Raw genomic sequence first — 20,930 nt, 5'->3', positions numbered from 1 at the left:
ATATGATATTACTCACATGTGGAATCTAAAAAAAAAAAAAAAAGAAAAAAAGAAAGAAAAGAGAAAAAGAAGACACTAATGAATTTATCTACAAAACAGAAATAGACTCACAGACATAGTAAACAAACTTATAGTTATGGGGGGAAAGGGGATGGGAAGGGATAAATTGGGAGTTTGAGATTTGCAAATATTAACTACTATATATAAAATAGATAAAACCTGAATTTCTTTTGTATAGCACAGGGAACTATATTCAATATCTTGTAGTAACCTATAAGGAAAAAGAATATGAAAAGGAATACATGTATGTATATGTATGACTGAAACATTATGCTGTACACCAGAAAATGACACATTATAACCGAATATACTTCAATTAAAAAATTTTTCTAACACCCACAAAGAACTATTTGAGCGGAACATCAACATTTTATATAGGTTTATATGTCTGATGCTAAAGAATAAAATTCTTTAGAAAAGACAACATACGTTTTACAGCCCATAAAAATAGTTAAAAAAAAAAAAACCAAACCTGAGCGGACTGTACTTTATTATGTCTCTCCACTTCTCAAGTTCTGTGCCAACATCTCCTTGCTCCTTGCTGCACCTAAACTGTTATCTCCTCAAATTTCAAAGTCCAAGCCTAAGAAATAGCAGCTCGTCTTATTTATTTATACCTATAAAATAACTGTGTTTATATACAGCAGTACATGTTAGAAAAAGAGTGGAGACATAAACCCTTCTGTTACATTTATTGCCTTCATCACAAAAATAGATTCATCAGGGAATTATGCCAACAGAGTTCTTACTTCAATGCGTGCCAGGCAAAACTTGATTTATCCTCCTCTGAGGCAGCACAAAACTGGAAACTCATTGAATTCTGCTGCTTTGGGAACAAACTATAAAACAAAGTGCAGTGTCGACAAACAGGAATGAGAGATCCAATGTGCAAAAACCAACATACCATTAGGCAGAGAGGAGCAGATAGTGTCTGGAAACAGACAAATGATTCCAGCAGTGGAGCTGAGACCTGGGCCCTATTCCCCTGTCATCCGGGCTCCTGGCGAGTGTCGTTCGCAAAGCCCAAACCCAGTACTTCCCAATGGGGAAGTCAATGTGTTTGATGACAAGCTTCTGGAATGCTCTCAACTGTGCGGGCATCACAGCCTGGCACCTTAGCAGCTGTCACCATGCTTTGCTGGGCTCATCGGGAAAGGCAGGTGAAGAAAGAATGCCAGGCTGATGGCAGTGGAGACTGGGAAGAGAGCTGCAGGGCAGGCTGAAGAAAGACTTCAAGGACACAGTGGCCCACAAGTCCCAGGAGAAGAGCCATCAAGGGTATGTGTAAACCGACACAGATGAAACGACTTAACGAACATCAGTTCTTCTCAAGCAACTCCAAACTCCCCGATCTCTCCATCCTCCTGTCACGCCCTCGCTCTCGGCTCCCGCCGCCCTGGCCCCCTGCATGCTCCTGCAGGTCTGCTCACACCTGACTGTGACTGAACACCCACGAGATCCCACGCCCCCTTCCAGGCAAAGGGCTGCAGCAGGGACCCACCTAGGCAAGATCTCTGCTTTCAGCGTACTGGCATTATGTTCCAATTAGGAAGATAGACATACAAATTCACCAGTAAGAATGTCTGACTGTGACAGTGGCAAGAAGAAATAAAACAGGAGCACGTGATAGAAACCAGGCAGGAGGGCCTTTCGAAGGGGGAGACGTAGGAGCTGAGCCTGTTCATCAGAGTGCTGTCTAGAAGTCTACAGGTGACGAGGAGAGTACAGAGCACACGTGTGAACGCACAGGCTATGAAGAGGGCCTACCTTCAGCCACAAGCATCAGAGCCTGCCTGAGACCTCTTTAAAGGTTATATTCCACAGGAGTCCACTTCCTTTTCCACAGGAATTCTGAAGCCTGTGTCAACAGCTGTTGAGTACAATAGGAAGCACCGTGATCCTTGCCACCCCTATGGTTTCCCACACAATGATGAGAACACCCCGTGGCTTCTGGCTGCTCACCCCACCCTGTCCATCTCTGTGGCCCCAGAGTCCAGTTCGGAAGCAGCTCCTCTTGAAAGCATGTCACTAGTAGATCTACGGCTCAGTCTTGCGAAGGAAAGGCCACCTCCCAGAATTTACATACAAAGAGAGACCCACATCGCAATCCTGGTGACAGCTGCCAGCATGTGGTTGGGCTACATAAAAAGCTAAGTAAATATTAAACAAGGGGAAACAAACAAAAGAGGAACCCTGTGGAAAGACTGTCTGTTTGGAAAACTCAAGGGGAGAAAGGAGCAAGGTTCAGGGAGTCCAGCTACTCTCTGGAAGGTTGGGATTCAGAGTGAGTTCACTAGGAAAATGTCCCTCCAAAATCACCTGTATTCACACTCAACAAAACATGTCTTCTCTACGAATTGGTATTCAAGGATAAAAACTGGTGCTTAAAAAAAAGCAAATAGCAAGTGGCTTCCAGGAATAATGAGCACATCAATTCTAGGTTTGATGGTCTGCGAAAGCCTCAGTGCAGCTGAGAGTTCTTCAGACTCCTGACCCATTGAAGACAGGACGGCTGCAGTTGTACTCCATGCATCAAATGAGAGCACACGGCCATGAGTCTGGGATGTGAACCACAGTGCGCAGCCCAGCACACGCAGCATCTCTGGGCATGCAGATCTATGTGACTCTCATGGTCTTGCGAAGCTATGACACCTGGCCCACCCCCCGACACACACACATACACCTGGGTGTACAATCCCTTAAACATATACACCCCCATGTATGACTCTCCTGCCCCCAGCACAGACACACAGTATGTTATTTATGAACTGAGATGCTTCTATCTGCCTTCAGACAGAATCAATAAATGTCATTAGATGTCAGTTTGGTCTTTAAGGTAATTTTTAAAAAGCTGCCCTTTATTCTTTCTCTTGGTGTTACCATCAGGGGAAAAAAGTCTAAGACAAACGTCCTTCTCCCTCTCTTTTTGTTCTGTAAGTGAAAAGCATCCATTGTGAAATAACTGAAAAAGAAAATAAAAATCACCCATAATTCTACCAGTGAGAAATAACTAAATTTTAACCATTTTTTTAAAAAGGTTTACACATCATATCCTATACACACACATACATGGACACACACACAAACACACACGTATCTTAAAAAAACCTGGACGCATCCTGTATGCACGTAGTTTTCTAACCTGTTTTTACTGCTTTACTATGAATTTTCCATGTATCATCCATTGTCTCGTTCAACATAGCCGAGGTTGCATAGTATTCTACTGTACAGATATGGCATAATTTACCTAAGAAATCCCCTTTTACTGGACAGTCCAATTGTTTTCAATATTGGCACTTCTTTCTTTCTCTAGAATAAATTCAAAGGAATCGAATTTCTGGATGAAAGGGTAAAAATACTTTCAACACATAACATCAAACTGTCACCTAGGAGACCTGTACCAATTTACACACCCACCTAGAATGTTTTAGCATGCCTGCTTCTCCAAGCCCTAAGGCATTATTATTTTGAAATATTTAATAGGCGGTAAATAATATTGTGCCTACCCCATTTTAAGTTGCATTTCTTTGATTAGTTATATTAAATCTTTTCCAAATGTTTATTTACTTATCCAGTGACTTTAATAAGGGTTCATATTTAGAAATTAGTCTCCAACAAAGCAGACCAAAGGTATCAGGTAAACAGTAAGACACACCAGGCAAGGTATGTCTTATTTCTATATTTTTTAAAATAAACATAGTTCTACATCTATTAAAATATCCTTACCTTTATAATTTCCCTATCTTTCATGAAACTTTATGGCCAAGAAAAAAAACTGAGAAAGCAAATCCCTCTCTCTGAAGCTGGGCAAGCGTGAATTTCCGTGCGTCTGCATTTGGTGGGAAAAGGTCTCCCCCTCACGTGGTTCATAAACTCCACGAAGGTAAAGACCACACCAGGCTTGGTCATCAGTGTATACTCAGTACCTGGCAGGACACGTGCTTAACAAATATTCGCTGGCCATTTTCCAGGCTGGTGGCCAAGGGACTTGAAGGGACCCGAGCATCAGAAGATCAGCCCCACTGATTTCAATATATCCCACCCATCGCAATGAGTACGAGGGCACATGAATGTCTGTGGCTGCCAAGGAGGCCAAGAAAGGCTCACCATTCCTCCCCGGTCTACTTTGCAGGAGGTTGTAAAGACAAAGCAAGAAAGAGAAGTAAAAAGGATTCAAAAACCATCCGGCGCTGTGCCAAGTGGGATGAGGAGGAGGAGGAGGAGGTGGCAGAGAACAAATTTAAACAGAAGCCTCAGAGGCGCAGGATTGCTGAGCACACGCAGGGAATGCCCTCAGTGAAGCGGACTCCGCCAAGAAGTGGGGCTTCCTGCTCTGGTGTTCTGGGAGCTGTGCACTGGAAAAGTCTGTCCCCCTGGGGCCTGGGTGGACAATGCAAGAGGTGCAGAGTGTAAGCAGGCCAGGGGGTCTTAAAGACCAACTTTTAATTGCAGGCCACGGCTGCTGGGCTCTTAGTGGTTATTCAACAGTTCTTCCTCAGAGATTCTTCTCTCTGTCCAGCATTCTGCAGTTTCTCTAGGATGTGTATTTGTGTGGACTTAGTTTTATTTCCCCTTTTGGAATTTGCTGTGACTACTGAATCTGATGTTTCCGATCTTCCAACTTAAGGTCGAGCAGGAAGTCAGCAATTAGCAGAACTAAGCACTGTTTTGTAAGCTTTCACAGGATCAGCATTCTGAGTTAGCAGAGGAAAAAAATTCCCTATGATAAGAACTTACTCTAGGAAAGAATAATTAAAAAAAAAGCGCACACAGTTTCTGCATGCTTGGAGGCCAACAAAGAGGTCTTTGGTGACGGTGAGCCTCTGAATACAAGTGAGGTGGCATTTCTAGGAAGACCTGACAGGAAAGATGCACACTCTGGTGATTCCTGATCAAGCTGGCTGGAGTTTACCAGGAGGGAGCCCCAGGCCTGGGAGGCAGGGAGAGGGGAGGAGAGGGCGGATGACGGCTTGCAGGGGCTGGAAAGGACCGTGCCTGCATCGAGCGCAGAGCAGTCCACCCACCCAGGCACCTCCTGGATGGGGTCTCCGTTATGGACAGAGAGGGGCTGAAAGGCCCGTGCCCTTGACTCTTGCTTCTGCTGTCTCGCAGGGCGCTGTGCAGCTCAGAAGCAGAAGCACCACCAAACTAGCCAGGCATATAGGCACATATACATAACATACAGCCTCAATTCAGCACTAGAAGCAAGCCTGCTACTTCTAGCTCCTGCTGGGGAAAGGCCACTGCTGCTGTTGGTTATGGTCCCACACCCTCCAGCGCCCTCCCAGAAACTAGAACCTGTTGTCATGGCAGCTGCTTCGCACCCCCTCAGGAAGGGCACGCTCCACGCCATTATGTCTCGTGACTATGTCCCCTCTTGCTTCCGTCTGCCTTGTCTGGTTAAATTCTCGATAGCACACACGGCAGACATTGAAATGGGGGCATTTCAATGACAGCAACAACAACAACAAAATGAATGATCCACTTTGCACACGGAGGGGTGGGTGGAAACAACTGTGTGTGTGTGTGTGTTTGAATTAGGAAGAGAGAAAAAAAAAGGGGGAAAGTAATTAAAGACATTCTCAGAAGAACATCAGCTCTGACACATACCAAAGTCCTGTCTGGTTAAATGCTGAGGAAAAGGGAGGAAGAAAAGTCAGTGATGGCGATGACTGATGAGAGAGTCCCCCAAAAGGCTGGGAGAACAATGCCGTTTTGTCCACAGAAGCCAAAGGAAGGAGTGAGAACTGACTGGAGGTCCAGCCAAAGAGACTTTTAAGGACTAGCCCCCTGGAGAAACCAAGGGTAGTGTGTAAGCCACAATTCTACATCCTGGGACTTGCTGGTACCCAGCATGAAATGCGAGATGAAAAATAATGGGAAAGCAATGAGGAATGTTATACCAGGATGGGAGCAAATTTCTGTATTGTTCTTATCTCTAAAAAGGCACCCCTCCTGCCAGCTCTCATTCTCATCTTCTCATAACTCTGTTGTGATGGTCCATGAATGAGACATCCTGGCATGTGAGTCACCCCCAGGGATGCTTCGCAAGTGACAGAAAGCTTCAAGCCCTCTATCTGAGTCCGGAAAATGGAGACAGGTGTATTAATTCACACGCAGAAAGGAGAAGCAAAGGAGAAGCTGAGGAAAGTCACAGGGATTTCATTTGCTGCTCAAAAGCCAGGGGAGCTTCTAAGGTGACTGCCAAGCAGCGACTACCCTGGTTTGACACCCAGAATACCTAAAACTGGAAGGAAGAAGGCTAACCACCCCCACTCAAATTCAGACCACTGCGGACCACTGGGGGTGATTAAGCCTAAAAATAGAGGTGATGATAAGTAGAACAAAATGTTCAGCTATAAAATGCCACACCTAGTGGTATCAGTCTAAAACTGCTTTTACAACAGAGAAGTTCAAGGAGAAGAAAGTCTACGTCACTGAACTCGCTGCTGTTGTACGAGGACCTACGGAGCCAAGCGCAAGGCTAGCGATGGGAAGTTCCCTCACTGCTTCCTAAAGCCATGAGGGTCATGGCTGTCCAGCTCTTCTTTCTTATTCAACAGTTCTTTTTATAGATTTTTTTTCTTTGTCTAGAGTGTTCTGCAGCTTCCCCAAGATGTATATTTGTGTGGATTTAGTTTTATGCCTCAGTTTGGAAGTTGGTGTATTTCCTGGATCTGAAGTTTCATGTCTCTCAGTTTAAGAAAATTCTCAGCCGCAATTTCTTTAAATATTACCTCTTCCCACTCTGTGCAGTCTTCTTTCTAGCATAGCCTACAGACACGTTCTCATTTTGTCTTCCCAAGTATCTTCAAATATTCACTACTTCATTATTTCTCTGGACTGCATTCTGGCAATACTCTAACGTCTGTATTCCTATTCATTAAGTCTCTCATCAGCTTTGTTAAATCTGTTACTTACTTCGAGTTTTTAATTTTAATGATTATTTTTTATCTCTGTAAGTTTTATTTGGTTCTTCCAACTCTACCTCTCCTTTGGGTTTAACCCTTTCTTTATGTTTTTCATTATTTTGAATGCATTTATTTTATGGTCTCTGTACGACTTTTCTGTTAGTTTTATTATTTGACGTTCATGAATTTTGATATTCCACTGACTCTAATTGATAGTGGGTTGTTTCCTTAAGTGTTTATGAGTTTGAATTTATCTGCAGAGGAGCTTTATTTATGGAAATCTTAGGTACCCTTGGTTGAGCACGTATTCTTCAGCCACTCTTCAGAGCATCACTGAATGGTAGGGGTAGAATAAATTTGAATGTGGCTACAAATTTCCATAAAGATCTCAGGCTGAGAAGGAAAAATAAGTTCCCTATTGTATCCCTGTGCTGGAAAGCAGATTTTTTAAAAATCTGGTCCACATTTTCAATGAGAGTGAAACCTGTCACAGATCCCTGATTATGGCAGGGGTCTCAGTTCTGACTCCTTCCTCCCTCAAGTGGTCCCCAGGTCCTATCTCCATTCTTACATGATTTTAAAACCCTGCTTAATTGACACTGATACTTGATATTCCTCTACCTCCCAAACCTTCCCCTACCTGCCTAGGACAGCTACACTGTCTGCAGGTCCTTATTAATTAAGTGTCTGGGGAAATGTAACTTGTTCGACTTGCTACTTACTACCAACGAGGACTCATTCTCTGGAAAGATAGATTTCAACTTGAGTTAACATTGATAAGTTTGCAAATTGTTTTTGTCTGGGAGAGATGCAAGTAATTTCTATTCAGCAGACAAGATAATCTCAAAAGTTAAGGTTTTACTGCCCTACAGAACGTTAACCAGTTTTGACTCTAGCTTAGTGATCTTATTTTTCAGTGTTCTTTCTTTCACTGACTATCTAAATAAGTCTCTCTATTCTCCTTTGAGATAGCTATATATTTCCACTGGTAGCCTCATAATCTCTGACATGAGCTCATTCTATACTTTTACAAAAGTCTTACGTGAAATTTTTTTTTGGAAAATTATACATTAACTCTATTTACTGAGAATCTATCAAGTGTAAAGCAATGTGTTAACTTCTTAAAGTCAATTTCCATGAGGGAGGCATTATTATTCCAATTTGACAAATGAGGCCCTGAGACACTGAGTAACCTATTCCAGGTCACCAAGCCAAGAAGGAACTGAGGCATGATTCAAATCCAATCCTCATGTTCCTTTTTCTTCATAATATTAGTATTAGCTGAATTAATTAATATGTTAATTATATCAATTAATCGACCAGTTATAATTATAACTAATTATTAATGAATTGATTAACAACATAATATTAGCTGAACATTATTTTCCTATAACATCTACCCATTGGTGTTATTACTGAAAGGAGTTGTTCTTTACCTTCTATAGACAAGATGGAGCAGCTAATGTAGATTAAAATCACACTAGTGTTTGAAGGTAGATAATTAAATCTGTTGTTTCAAATACACTCAGCTAAACCTCCTACTGATTATTCCCGTCAACTTCCTTTTGTTATGAACTCATCATTAAAAGCAAAGTAATTATTTTTAAAAAATAATAAAATTTTTAAATGACAATCACCTCATGATATCATCAAAATCAGATTGGAAATTGTATGCTCAGAAGAAACTGACACTGAAAAAGCAACAGGTATGCTATCCAGTGCAAAGGTCAGGGAAGCTTATATGCTTTGAACCCTAACGTTAATACTCACGGTCAAATATACCAAGAACATTTCTAGAACAAGAAGAGTTTAAAGGGAACTTAAAATGAGAATTCAAAGCTTTGAACTTCAAATTATTTAATTAGACTGATTCTCAAATTAAAAAATACTAAGAAATAGCTGTAAAGGAACAGCTCTTCTCAACACTAAAAAATGTATAGAATTCTGAGAGGTTAGGAGCCCGAGTTTGAGCTACAATTTTTAAAAAACTGAAGTTCTGCAAAAATTGGTTTTAAAAAAATCTCGATTTTGATAATCTATAAAAAAAAAAGTCCCACTGATACTGTCATCAAAGCAGATACACTGGAGATAGCTGAGTCAAAAACACTAGATATTAATAGGCAACATAGAATTTTCAAGTTCGTTCTGCTTTGTTACAATTTGTCAAATTCTCAGGTACTACACCTCTATAGAATCAAGTAAATTTGCTTTAATATACTCCGGGAAATTTCTTCTAATTCTTACCTTGTAGTCAGAAATACTCCTGGTTAGGAAGTGACTGGAATGAGCGCATTTATTAGAAGGCTGTTTTGTGATTTTTATTATAGCTAGGACAGTGGTTCTCAACGTGTGGTCCACGTACCCCTGAGAGATCTCCAAGACCTTTTCAGGGGTTCTCTGCAATGCAAAACCAAAGACAGGCAAAACTGCTGATGCCTTGGTACCAATTCAGCAGTGACACCAAGCTGCATCGACAGGCAAAGGATTCTTCACCACCTCAAAAGCACATGTTAAACAAACAAACAAACAAACAAACAAAAAAACCAAAACCAAATCCCCACTTTTACTTAAAAAATACCCTTGATAAAGCAGTAAAAATTATGAATTCCATTAAATCTTGATCTGCTAGCACACATCTTTTTTATACTGGAATGAAATAGGAAACGGGCACAAGGCACTGCCGCACATCACAACTGCCATGAGGGAAACCAGTTCTGCAATTACGTAAGTGGCAACTAACCTAGCCTCTTTTTTTTTTTTTTTTCCGTGAAACACCATTTGAACTTGAAAGAACAATTGACAAACTATGGTTACTCAGATCTTGGTATCTGGCAGACATTTTCTCAAAAATGAACTGAGTGAGCCTGTCACTTCAAGGAAAACAACTGACAGCATTTGCTGCAATGATAAAATTCACTCTTCCAAGTAGTTAAGTTTAATTTTAGAAAACTTGGACTTGTCACCATGAGCTTGACAGCTTCTTAAAACTTCATGACTTTTTAAAAAATAAGATCCGGGATGACATTAATAAATACGATTTTAAAAACAATCTTGTATGAGGAAATGTGCACTGGAAGATTTGAACCAATATTTTCCAAGTGACTGACGCACATTTAAAATATGCAAGGGTAACAGATCCATTAAAAGCGCCAGGTAGGCCACTAGGTTTCAGAGTCATCGCGTGTGAAAAGGTCACCCTCATTGAAAATGTGGACTAAATTGTTTTCTAAATCTACTTTTTGTGAGAGAGACTCACAGGCATAGAAAACAAACTCTTGGTTACCAGGGTACGGAGGGGTCGGTGGAGGGATAAAGTGGGAGTTTGGGATTTGCATATACTAATGAATACATATAGAATAAACAACAAGGTCCTACTGTACAGCACAGGGACCTACATTCAATACTTTGTAATGGCCTATAATGAAAAAATACAAAAGGAATATATATATCTATGTATAACTGAATTGCTATACCAGATTCTGTACACCAGAAATTAACACAACATTGTAAATCGACTATACTTCAATTAAAAAAAAAAGAATAGACAGGCATTAATTAGACGAAGGAAGAGAATTCTGGCAGAAGTAACAGACTGAGGCCCTACGGTCAGAGAGAGGAAGGCGTATTTGAAGAACTCAAAGAAAGCTGCCATGGCTGGACCGGGGACAGCGCGGGGAGCACAGGGCAGGAGATGTTATGGGCTGAAAGACTGAATCTGGGCTTCAGTAAACAGCAGGTTTAGCAGAGGCTGGAGTCTCCAGAACTCCATCAAGCACGCCTTTCTGGCACTAACCTATTTTCAAAACAAACACAACATTTACATACTCATCCTTTTATAGTTGCTCAAGGGCAAATTCCTTTAATTCCAAAGAAAGAACCAAGTTCTTACAGCACAAGTGGTAACAGCTCTGGTTCCTCACGGAGCAGCTGGGCAGCTTCCCAAAGCCTTAATGTGAAAGTCTGTAAGAAATCATACAACTAACTTCTTGATGCCTCGGAGGGCGCTCACTACCAGGAAGGTCTGAACTCTAAAGAGGGAGTGACCGCACTCTGGATTCTGCATAAATCTTTCGGCACGTGTATCCGAGTCCCTGCTAACAAACACGGGTCACGAAGCCACTGACCCTGAATGCTCTCTCTAGTGCTTGGGAAACTGAACGGAACATAACCCAGCAAGCCTGCGGAGCTCCAGAAACTGAACTACAGGACCTGCACCAAAGAGATGAAATCAGTAAGTATCTGAAAGAGAAAGAACAGGATCCCAAACACTGTGGCTCCATGGATGTCTGATCACGGAAGGAACCAGTTACATCCGGCAGCCGCCTTCTGTAATGATGAAAACGAGTGGCACGGAGACCCCCAGGGACGGGGAAAAGTCACGATGCAGACTGAGGCTGGAGAAGAGAATTGACACTGGAAGCACCTCAGCAGCAGCCTAAAGTGCCAGAAAGAGCAGGAAATATCTTCATTAACGCAGGGAAGACTGGCTCAATGTCCAGCTAATAAACCCTAAAGCCACGACCAAGGTGAAGAGAACCCAAGGTTAGGATTTATGGCTCTTTGAGGTAATTTCTTACTTTCTCATCACTTTGAGGATTTAGGAGTACTGGCCAAAGTTGCCTGTATGATGAACACAAAGTAAACATGGAGCCCCAGGTTCATTTCCTGCACAGTCAAATTCTACACAAATGACAGACAACAGGTTTGTGTCCTCTTAGCAATGCCAGCAGGGGCTGGAGTTTTCTAGTGCTTTGAATGGCTATATCCAGCCTTATAATTCTTTCCCCACATACTCTGGAGAGAAAAAAACACTTTCAAAAAAAAAAAAAAAACCACTTCCAACGAAGATAAAATCAACTTCCTGATCTTTTACAGTCACTGGAAGCTGCATTAGCAGCCACCATGTGGAACCCCAAGTGCCCACATCTGATAATCAAAGACTGGGGTGAAAACAAGAGTTTTGTTTTGTTTCTTTGTGAAAAATCACTGATGAGCAATTTATCAGCCCTACAAAGTTGACAGGTGCAGCCCCAATTATTGAAATATTACAAGAAGCCATTAAAAAAGAGAGAGACAATCTCAGCAACCAAGCTGGTTTCTAATGGTTTTGAATTTCAGGGCCTTCTTTTGGTTGAGGAGGTCTGCCTCCTTCCTTGTGCCCACAAGCCACTGCAGGGCTGGGCCCCCTCAGCTAACTTTTGGCAACTCACTCAAATTCAACTGAAAGGGATCAACACTCGGTTTAGCTGAACAAACGCTTCGCAACAATCTGAATCTGCCACCACCAACCTCAAAGTCTGGGACAACTGGAACAGGATCTGGCTTTCAGTGCTGCCTGAACAGTTAGGAAGCTTTGACTAATTACTCCACTCAGACATTATTCCTTATCTCACAATTCCATTACCGCCCCGCCTACTTCTCCTAAGCTAGTCTCTACCTTAGCCTCTCCCTCCCTGGACTCCAACTACACTTCACACGTGCCATTCTCTGGGAGCCTCCTCCCTCCTGTCCTTTTTCTTTACCCACTGGAGGATGCTCTGTGAAGCGCCTCCAGCAGGCCGGGCAGAGGGGGACCAATGATGAGGCAGACACTGGCCTGTCATCAAGGAGCTTGTCCTATGACAGAAAGGAAGAAAAACAGGTGAATCAAGTATTTCAGAGGCTGTGACCACAGTATGCACAGTGCACAGGGTGGGAGTGGGGGACGGCAAATTTGACCTGGGCAGAAAGCATCTGATGGCATGAATGGCGTAAGCCAAGGTAGAGAGGTGCAGGCATCCGTGGGCATGGCAAACAGCCGCTGATCCCCAGAGCGTCAGGCCTCTGGTGTGGAGAGAGGCGAGGCCAGAGGGGAAGCAGTTTCCAGATGAAGCATGCGTTCGTATGCCACGCTGGACAGTGCAGGCTGCAGCTGTAAGTAGGGCAGTGGAAAGGGCAGGGTTCCCTTTTGGTTACAAACATGTCTCCCTCCAAATCTGTGGAAATTCAGGCCATAATTCTTCCCCTGCTCTCCTGCCAAATTTCCCATAAGCACTCTATGCATTCTGCTCAAGGGAGCAAGAAGGAGTGAGCAGCTTTTCCACGCATTCCAAGTTCACTTCTATGAGCCATCGCAGATCAGTCGGCGCAGGGAGCTGAGATTCCAGAGCCCACGGCAAGGCACACACAGCCAAATCTGCCTCATTCTCAACTTCTGTCCTTTTTCTACTGTATGAGCATGTGATGAAGAAGCTTCTTTTTTCATTTTTTAAGGCAGGATTAGGCAACGGGGAATACCGTGACCATGGTTGTGAACCCAAATCTCCTTGGAAAATAATCAATCCCCTACCGTCAGATCATTAAAAGCAAAGTCTTGTTCAGGCTGTTAAACTCTCCTTCAGTTAGAGTTTTCACTATACTTTGAATGCATCTGGATGGCTGGGTCCTGCCGAGATGCCCTCAATATAGTGAACGTGGAAAGAGGTAAAGGATCTTATCTTGGGGAACGTCATTTACTCTAAAATCATGCCATCATTTTATTATGTTTAATGACTTAAAATCAGTCCTCCGCAAACAAATTATCTCAAGGACTTCTTATGAGAGAAACCCCAAGACGTAGCACAAGGTAAGGGTGTGCTGAGTCTGAGGTAAGAAGTAAAGAAGTAAGAAGTTAAGAAGAGAATGTGCAGGTGAGAATCTTCTCAATGCAAAAAATATTTACTGAGGGTGAGGGTACAGCTCAGTGGTAGAGCACGTGCTTGGCGTGCATGGTGAACCTCCAGTGCCTCCGTTAAGGGAAAAAAAATACTGAGCAGCTACATGTGGCCAACAGACTAGACACTGGGATATTCAGGCAAATAAGACTTATCTCCCTCCCACGCTACACGACACAGAGTAGAAAGGAGGGGAGAAAGGGAGACAAAGGTAAAACAGGCTACAGTAGAAACGACCATTAGACCAGTAGTTCGTGTGCTCACTTGAGATGAAAATGAAGCCAGAATTTCAGACGTTTTTCTGAATGGGAAACCAGCTTCCTTAGGAAGGTGGCTATTGCCCACGGCTCAGATAACTACTAACGTAAACTAGACCCCATCTAGGACACAATGCAGTCTGCGAGGAAGGGGAATGAGAAAAAAGAAAAAGAACAAAGCTCTGATTCTAATTTCCCCAAGGCACGTTAAGGCCTGCCCTCAACTGGGGAATACACCCTGCTGAGATTCTTCACAACTGCCGCTTATTGTTGTGGTCCAGAAAAACGGACACTCAACAGCGATGACCTTTTAGCTTAAGGAATGCAATAAAATACTTAGCTACGAATACTCAAATAAAGGTAAGCAACATGACCCCATTCCCTACATTTTAAAAACTCATCAACATTTGTGAAGTTCTGTAGAAGAAGAAAAATCATTTAAATAGCCACCATGGGAAAAACTAAATCACTTAAGCCTTTTATGATGTGAACAGGTATAATCTTGTTTTATGACATTAAAAAAGAAAAGAAAATACATTAAAATGAAGGGTCTGTTTCAAGTGAGCTGTATACCAATTTCCATCATTTGGTTTCAGATCTCTAATTAATGCTTAAGTGGACGTAGAATGCAGTCAGGAAAAAAAAAGTCCTGGGACGCAAAGGGAAACATGAGTAGAATCCTGACTTTGAAATGTGGTAGTGGTGTGGTTTTGGGCAAGATGCGTGATTCTTTGAATCTCAATATTCCCTGTGAACCAAAAATCCCAGTATCTGCTTTTTGGGATTTTTTTGCGATGATAATAGATGTTGAAATATCTATAGATAAGTAGGTAGTGAAAGATCTGACACATAGTAGATCTTTAACCAATGCAAAGTCATTTTACTGTTCAACTCTTTATGCTCATCAATTCTTAGCCATAAATTCTGATCCCTCTTGACTTTTGAGCAGGGACAAATAGTGACAGGAGTTTTTCTCCCTGGATGGGAAGAGTTAACACAGCTCCTGTGACAGTCCTGAGAGCAGACTCAGCTCATTCAACCTTTCCAGGGTGATGTCACTGTCATCCTGGGGATCAGGGGAGGCGTCAAGGCTGAAGCAGCTGGGGCATTATCACAAGCTGGGAGCCAGCAACAGATACCAAACAGCAGTTATAAACAGCAAATTAAGACCCAAAACTGCAAAGCGGAAAAAGCAGTATTCCACCAGGTATTAAACATCCCCAGCAAAACACCCTGAGAAAGAGTTAATGAGGTAAAAGAGGCCACTTCCAAGCCCTTACTCCAGGCCAGAAACCACGACATGCACTTTGCATGCATCAACTCACTTCTTCTTCACAGCACGACTCTGAGGGAGGTGCTAGCGTTCCCTCATTTTGTAAGTGAGGACACAGAGGCCCAGATGTCAGATAATTGCAGGAGACCCTCAGCTGCACGTGGTGTAAATGGAACTTGAACTCAGGTCTGTCCGACTCCAGGGCTTCATTCTTAAACGACCTGCCATTTCCAAATCCAACAATGGAAAACCAATCGCGCGGTCATGACCTCAAATAAACCAAGTGATCTGTTCCCCAAAAGGCAGGCTCAGTCCTCCTGAGTGTGGTTTTGGTTCATTCTGTAAGGTGTGAGTCCTAAATAGGACACGTCCAGGAGCTTCTGCTTCAATCGTTCCTTCCAGTCTTCAGTGCCAGCACCTTCTCTCCCCACTCCTAAATGCTCCAGTGCCCAAGCCCCTGTCCTGGGACCTCTCCTCTCCCCACAGACCCATCCTCAGCGATCTCATCAGTGTCAGTTGATATAACATGCTGAGAGCTGTCAACAGAACTCTGGGTACGTTCATCCCTGCCCAATGCCCAACCCCACCACATCAGTGCAACAAAACTACACTCTCTTTCGTCCCCTGGAGAAGGCCGAAAACCCAGGCATCATCCTTGATCTCTCTCACGTGCCCCATCTAGCCCAGAAGTTAATCCCGTTGGCCCTCTCTTCAAAGTAGACCCCAAATGTGACCACTTTTCACCACCTCCACCGTGGCCATCCAGGTCAGGCCTCCAGGGTCTTCCATCTGGACTACTCCTATCACCTTCCAGTCCGTCTCCCTGACCCCACTCTTGCCCCCATTCGGCTTGTTCTCGAGAGATCAACAAAGCAATACTGGAGAAAAGAACAACAAAAACAGATTGTGCCACTGCTTCCTCAGTACCATCCAGTGGCTTCCCATTGTAACTGGGATGGAATTCAGCCTTCCCATGGCTTCCCAACCCCTACCTGCTTAGCTGTCCAAATTCAGCTTGTGACACATTTACATTATTCCTTGAATAAGCCACATATGTTTCCATGCCACACAAGTTCCTTTCTCAGGGCATTTGCACTTACTGTTTGTTCCTTCTGCCTGGAAGGATCTCCCTCTAGTTCTTCACATGGCTTTGCTCTCCCACTTCATTCAGGTAGTGATTTAAATGTCACCTCCTCGGACCACCTGATCTAACTAGGCTCCTGGCCCGTGCCTATCAATCTAAGTGCATATTCTTCCCTGAGAGCACTTAACTCTTCCTGAAATTATCTTTATAATAGACTTTGTCTATCTTTTTATACCACATTTTGAAAAAATTCACTGCTGTGTTCACAGGACATAATACTGAGTAGGTGCACCTCACAGGCGCTCCCTTCCTGGCACGGCTATCTGAACTCACGTTTGAGTAGGTCAAAGTGCCCCAACATCCAGAGCCAGGTGACACTCCTGGGGCTTCATATTAGGTCTTCCCCATCCAAATGTCCTGAGGCTGGGTGACAGCTGGCTTGGTCATTAAAAAGAGAACACAACGTGAGGCAATATGAGCCTCGGTTTTGGGAATCAGGAGAATTCTGTATCATCTCGCCGCTTCTCTCCAGATTCTGCCCAGGCCCTGCAGAGCCCGTATCAGATAAGCTTATTTTCCTCAGACAGTCTGCACCGGCAGGTCAATTAACACAAACACTGCCGTGTTAAGGCCATAGGGACATGAGTCCTCTGTGCATCCTAGTTCTACCCCAAGGAGCCACCAAAGCGATGCGAGGGCTTGCCGCAAGGCCTGAACAAGGCTCGTCTGTTTGAAAACACATACGTTTAATTCAGCCTGACAGCGAGCAGGGTCTGTGTGGGCCCACAACGCTGGGCTGGCCGCACGCTGCCTGACAGAGCCTGCAGGTGTTCTCAGTTAAACGCGATCATCAAATTAGCTGCAAAGAGCGGTTAACTCTGAAATGGCAAGCCCAGCTTCCTGGGTGATCTCCCCGTCTGCCCCTCTCCCAGGCTGAGTGCAAGGACGGAAGAGCCCTACCCTCGGACCAAAGGCTAAAGCAAAGGGCAGCAGGCAGAGGGGCCCGTAGGCATGTGGGGATGCGGTGGGGGGAGAAGGGGAGACAGGGTCGGGGAGTTCTGCTCTGGCAGTCTCATAACGAGAAGGCACTGACTACACAGTGAGTTGGGATAAATTTTTTTATTTTTTAAATTTCACAGGCTCACTCCACCTAACTTGTTTTTCTTGTCCAACTATCTAGAACCTTGTGCCCTCCCACCCTTTCAAGTTGACTTGGGCACTCAGATGCGCCTAAGCTTCTCAGTACTCCCAACAGAGCATCAGCTGACGGCGGGAAAGGGCTTCTGCAGGACTGGATATGAGGAACCAAAGGAAAAGTTAAACTTGTGCTAAGATAATGTGATAATCCCAGGACCTCTGCCGTGGCCAGTGCTGTTCTTGCCCACTTCAGCTAGAAATTCCGTTTGGAGTCCAAATTTTGCAGAGCACAGTGAGGAGACACTGCGCAGGACTGCAGGATTGGTTTCTTGAAATGAAAACGCCATGTAAATTTCGTGCATTCTCTCACCACGGATTTGCTGCAATGCCTCCACCACAACCAACTGTCTCACCAGCCAGCCACGGACCAACTACTCAAGGAGCCCGAAGAACTCCAATGCTGCAGAGGTCTCTAATGTGGCTTTTCCAGTTCCTAAACAAATCACACTCATCCGTTCCTATTTTGCCACAATAGTACCCAGCACCAACTTTCAATTTCTGATGTAAATAGAAGAGGGAGGGGACAATTTTCAATTATTCATGCTAAACTGCGACAGACACATTCCTGAAAAGTTCTCTCCAAACCGAAATTCTTTATCTGAATCCCGATTTTCCCACTGACTGCTATAAAATTCCAGATGTAGTCTGAGATGGCAAACTAAAGACAGACTGAGCCGATCTCTCCTTCCCAGCGCTGCCAATGATAGCCTCCAGCTGAGGGAAACTCAGGCCTGGATGCTGGATGCAAAAAGGGCCAAATGGGAATTTAAACCCAGCCAGGGCCAGGACAAGGGTGAGGTGAGAGAGAAAGGCAGGGTGCACAGCTTCAGGAGGAGAGGACCTGAGGCAAGCCTGATAGGGCGTGTGTCCTTAGCACTTCCTTATTTATTTATCTATTTAAGTTATGAGTAGAACCTTATTTAAAAAAAAACCACTTTATTTTAAAATATTTTAATTTTTTTCCTTTTACCATGTTATTTGAAAAAAAAAAAAGGAGAAAATCAAAGTAATAACTGTCCATCATTTTTGCCACATTTTTGAGAAACAGAACATCCCTTGTTATCACCACCATGAAGTTCTAGTCACTGTTACTAGCAATGTGGTGCATGTCCCAGTCCCTTTTTCTTACACACACACACACACACACTCTCACATAAATTTTTACTCAGAAAAATAGAATCACCTTTAGCACCCATTTAAAGAGGCGCTCACTCAGGATTGTCAAAGGTCACTGCCTCCTTAAATTGTGTACCCCAGGCATCTCCCCTGCCTCACCCTAGCCCCAGCCCTGCGAGATACAGCATCTTGGTGTCCTGGCTTACTTCATCTGCTACTAAACATTTTTTTTTTTTATTGAGTGACCCTAACGTTATGGGCTGGGTAATGCAGGAACCTAGTCTTGGTTAAGACTTTTCTTTCTCCCTTCATTAACCTCCCTGCTTCCTTCCTTCCACTTCCCGTTCATCCTCAGGAGGTAGGAAACACAGGAGTTATGTGCTGGTAAAACACAGGCACGCAGAGGCCAGTTGGCCTTTAGAGGCTGGCAGCAAAGGTGCGAGGCAATCAGGGCCTTAATGATATGCCTGGCAGCCAGGCTTGGGGAAGGAGGGGTGTTCTCGGCCTGGACCCCAGAAGACAGAGCCCAGGCAGCAGCAGCTAGGGCCCCTCCCCCAGGACAGAGACTCTGCAGTGGAGTGAGTGTTCCTGGCCTTAGACCCCTCTGGGTGGTCCGGATGGCTACGCACACACAAAGTCAGAAGGACAGATTGCTCTTTGCATACTTTGCTTTTATAAATTCCCCCTACTCCTTCACTAGAAAACTATGCCAGGCACATAAACCTATTCAATCATGATGGAGAATAATTTGGCAATATCTAAAAAAAGAAGAAGAATCTGCGTATATGCCTGCAATTTCAGTGCTAGGTATACATCATACCGAAACTCACAAGTGCCGAGGATGTCTGCCGAGATGTTCACTGCAGTGTTGTTCATAATGGTAAAAACTGAGAAACAATTCTAAGTGTCCATCCACAGGGGAAAGGGATAAATAGTATGTGGCATTTTTATATAACACTGAGAGGAGGAACTAGTACTTACCTCAAAGAGATAAAATTGATTGAAAGACACAGGTTGAAAAATAAGAGTATACCATTTATAGAACTCACAACACATACACACAGAAACACCAGATGTCTACATTTGGACACAAAAAAGTAAAATTTTAAGGCTCAAAACATAGTTCAAAAGGGTACACAGCTAAAATTCATGTTAACTTTCCACTGGAGGGCAAAGGGAATGGAACTGGGGAGGAGCTCAAAGAGGATTTCGGCGTTAACATGAGAAAGAGAACAAATGAGGGAAATGTTAACTGTCATATAAATACATATACATGTACATGTCTATGTATATACATGAAAAAGTACAGCAAAACATATAAAATATATATTCCGAACATATATATATATTTGCTCTCTCTTTTTTTTTTTTTTAAAGGAGAAGAGGGAGACAGGGCATGTTTTGGGAAATCAGAAGGATTCCTTCACATTGTCTTACAGGAACTTGAAAAAGCTCTGTATACTTCAAAGGCTGATGGAGGGCGATAGGAAAGAGAAAAGAGTTTAAAAAGTAAAGTTAATAATAACTTTTTCAAATGTATCTTTAGTCAGTATTATCCTTAGCAGTAGTTCCCAGACTTTATTGTACATGGAAGTCATTTGGGAGTTTATTAAAAATAGAATTCTGCACCCTCCGTACTCAAGCCTCCATCATTATGGTTCAGGAAATCCTGAATGGAGTCCAGTGATCTCCTTTCTATAAAAAAATGAGTATCCTTAGTACAGTAAAGTCTTTTTAAATGTACTGAGAAGCATTAAAAAATAAAAACTTAAAAGTAAATGAAAACTGCAGTTATCATGTAAAAGCCTATATATTCCCCTTTGCCCATAAGTGGATAGTTAATAGTGGCCCTTAAAAGAAAATTTTATATTTTGCTGATGATAAACTAAAGTCATTCTATACACTGTTTATTTACATAGTTCTGTAAAATGTTGATCCTGTAACACAACAATAATTACACTGTACGATGTACAACTGAAATGGTCAAGGTATGCTTGATAAAATTATGAAAACTCTTGTTCTAGGCAACAACTTTAGTGGAACAATTCTAGTGTTTTAATTAAAAGTCACCAAGGTAGAACGTGTCTGTATGCAATCAAGGCTTTGTTATCCATTATCTAATGATGGCTCCCACTCTTCTGCTTTTCCAAGCAGAGTCAGTGCTCCCCCTCGGGGTTCCCACAGCCCCTAACTCAGACAGTAAACATTTCAGGCTTTGAGGGTCGTGTGGTTTCTCTTGCAACTTCTCAACCAGCCAGTGTAACTTGGCACTGCCATAGGTAATACAGAAATAAAGAGGCGTGGCTCTGTTCCAATAAAGCTTTGTAAATACTGAACTTC

General features: G+C 43.1%; 1 protein-coding gene across 5 annotated transcripts in view; it reads right to left on the bottom strand.

The window, feature by feature from the left end:
* The window catches only part of ARHGAP26 (Rho GTPase activating protein 26), a 416,457-nt gene that overhangs the window by 113,525 nt on the left and 282,002 nt on the right, over positions 1–20,930 (bottom strand). The window contains exons 18-19 of one of the 5 annotated variants that reach the window (XM_074360866.1): positions 15,246–15,414; positions 12,173–12,587 (exon numbers count right to left, since the gene is read on the bottom strand). The exons of the other annotated variants lie outside the window; for them this stretch is intronic. Of the exons in view, the coding sequence (XP_074216967.1) occupies positions 12,405–12,587; positions 15,246–15,414 (352 nt within the window). The 3' untranslated portion in view covers positions 12,173–12,404. Of the gene's footprint in view, positions 1–12,172; positions 12,588–15,245; positions 15,415–20,930 lie in introns of those variants that run through there. 5 annotated transcript variants of the gene reach the window in all.

This window comes from Camelus bactrianus, chromosome 3 (assembly GCF_048773025.1).
Source record: "Camelus bactrianus isolate YW-2024 breed Bactrian camel chromosome 3, ASM4877302v1, whole genome shotgun sequence".
Taxonomy (NCBI): Eukaryota; Metazoa; Chordata; class Mammalia; order Artiodactyla; family Camelidae; genus Camelus; species Camelus bactrianus.
This window is presented reverse-complemented; position numbering and strand designations above follow the sequence as displayed.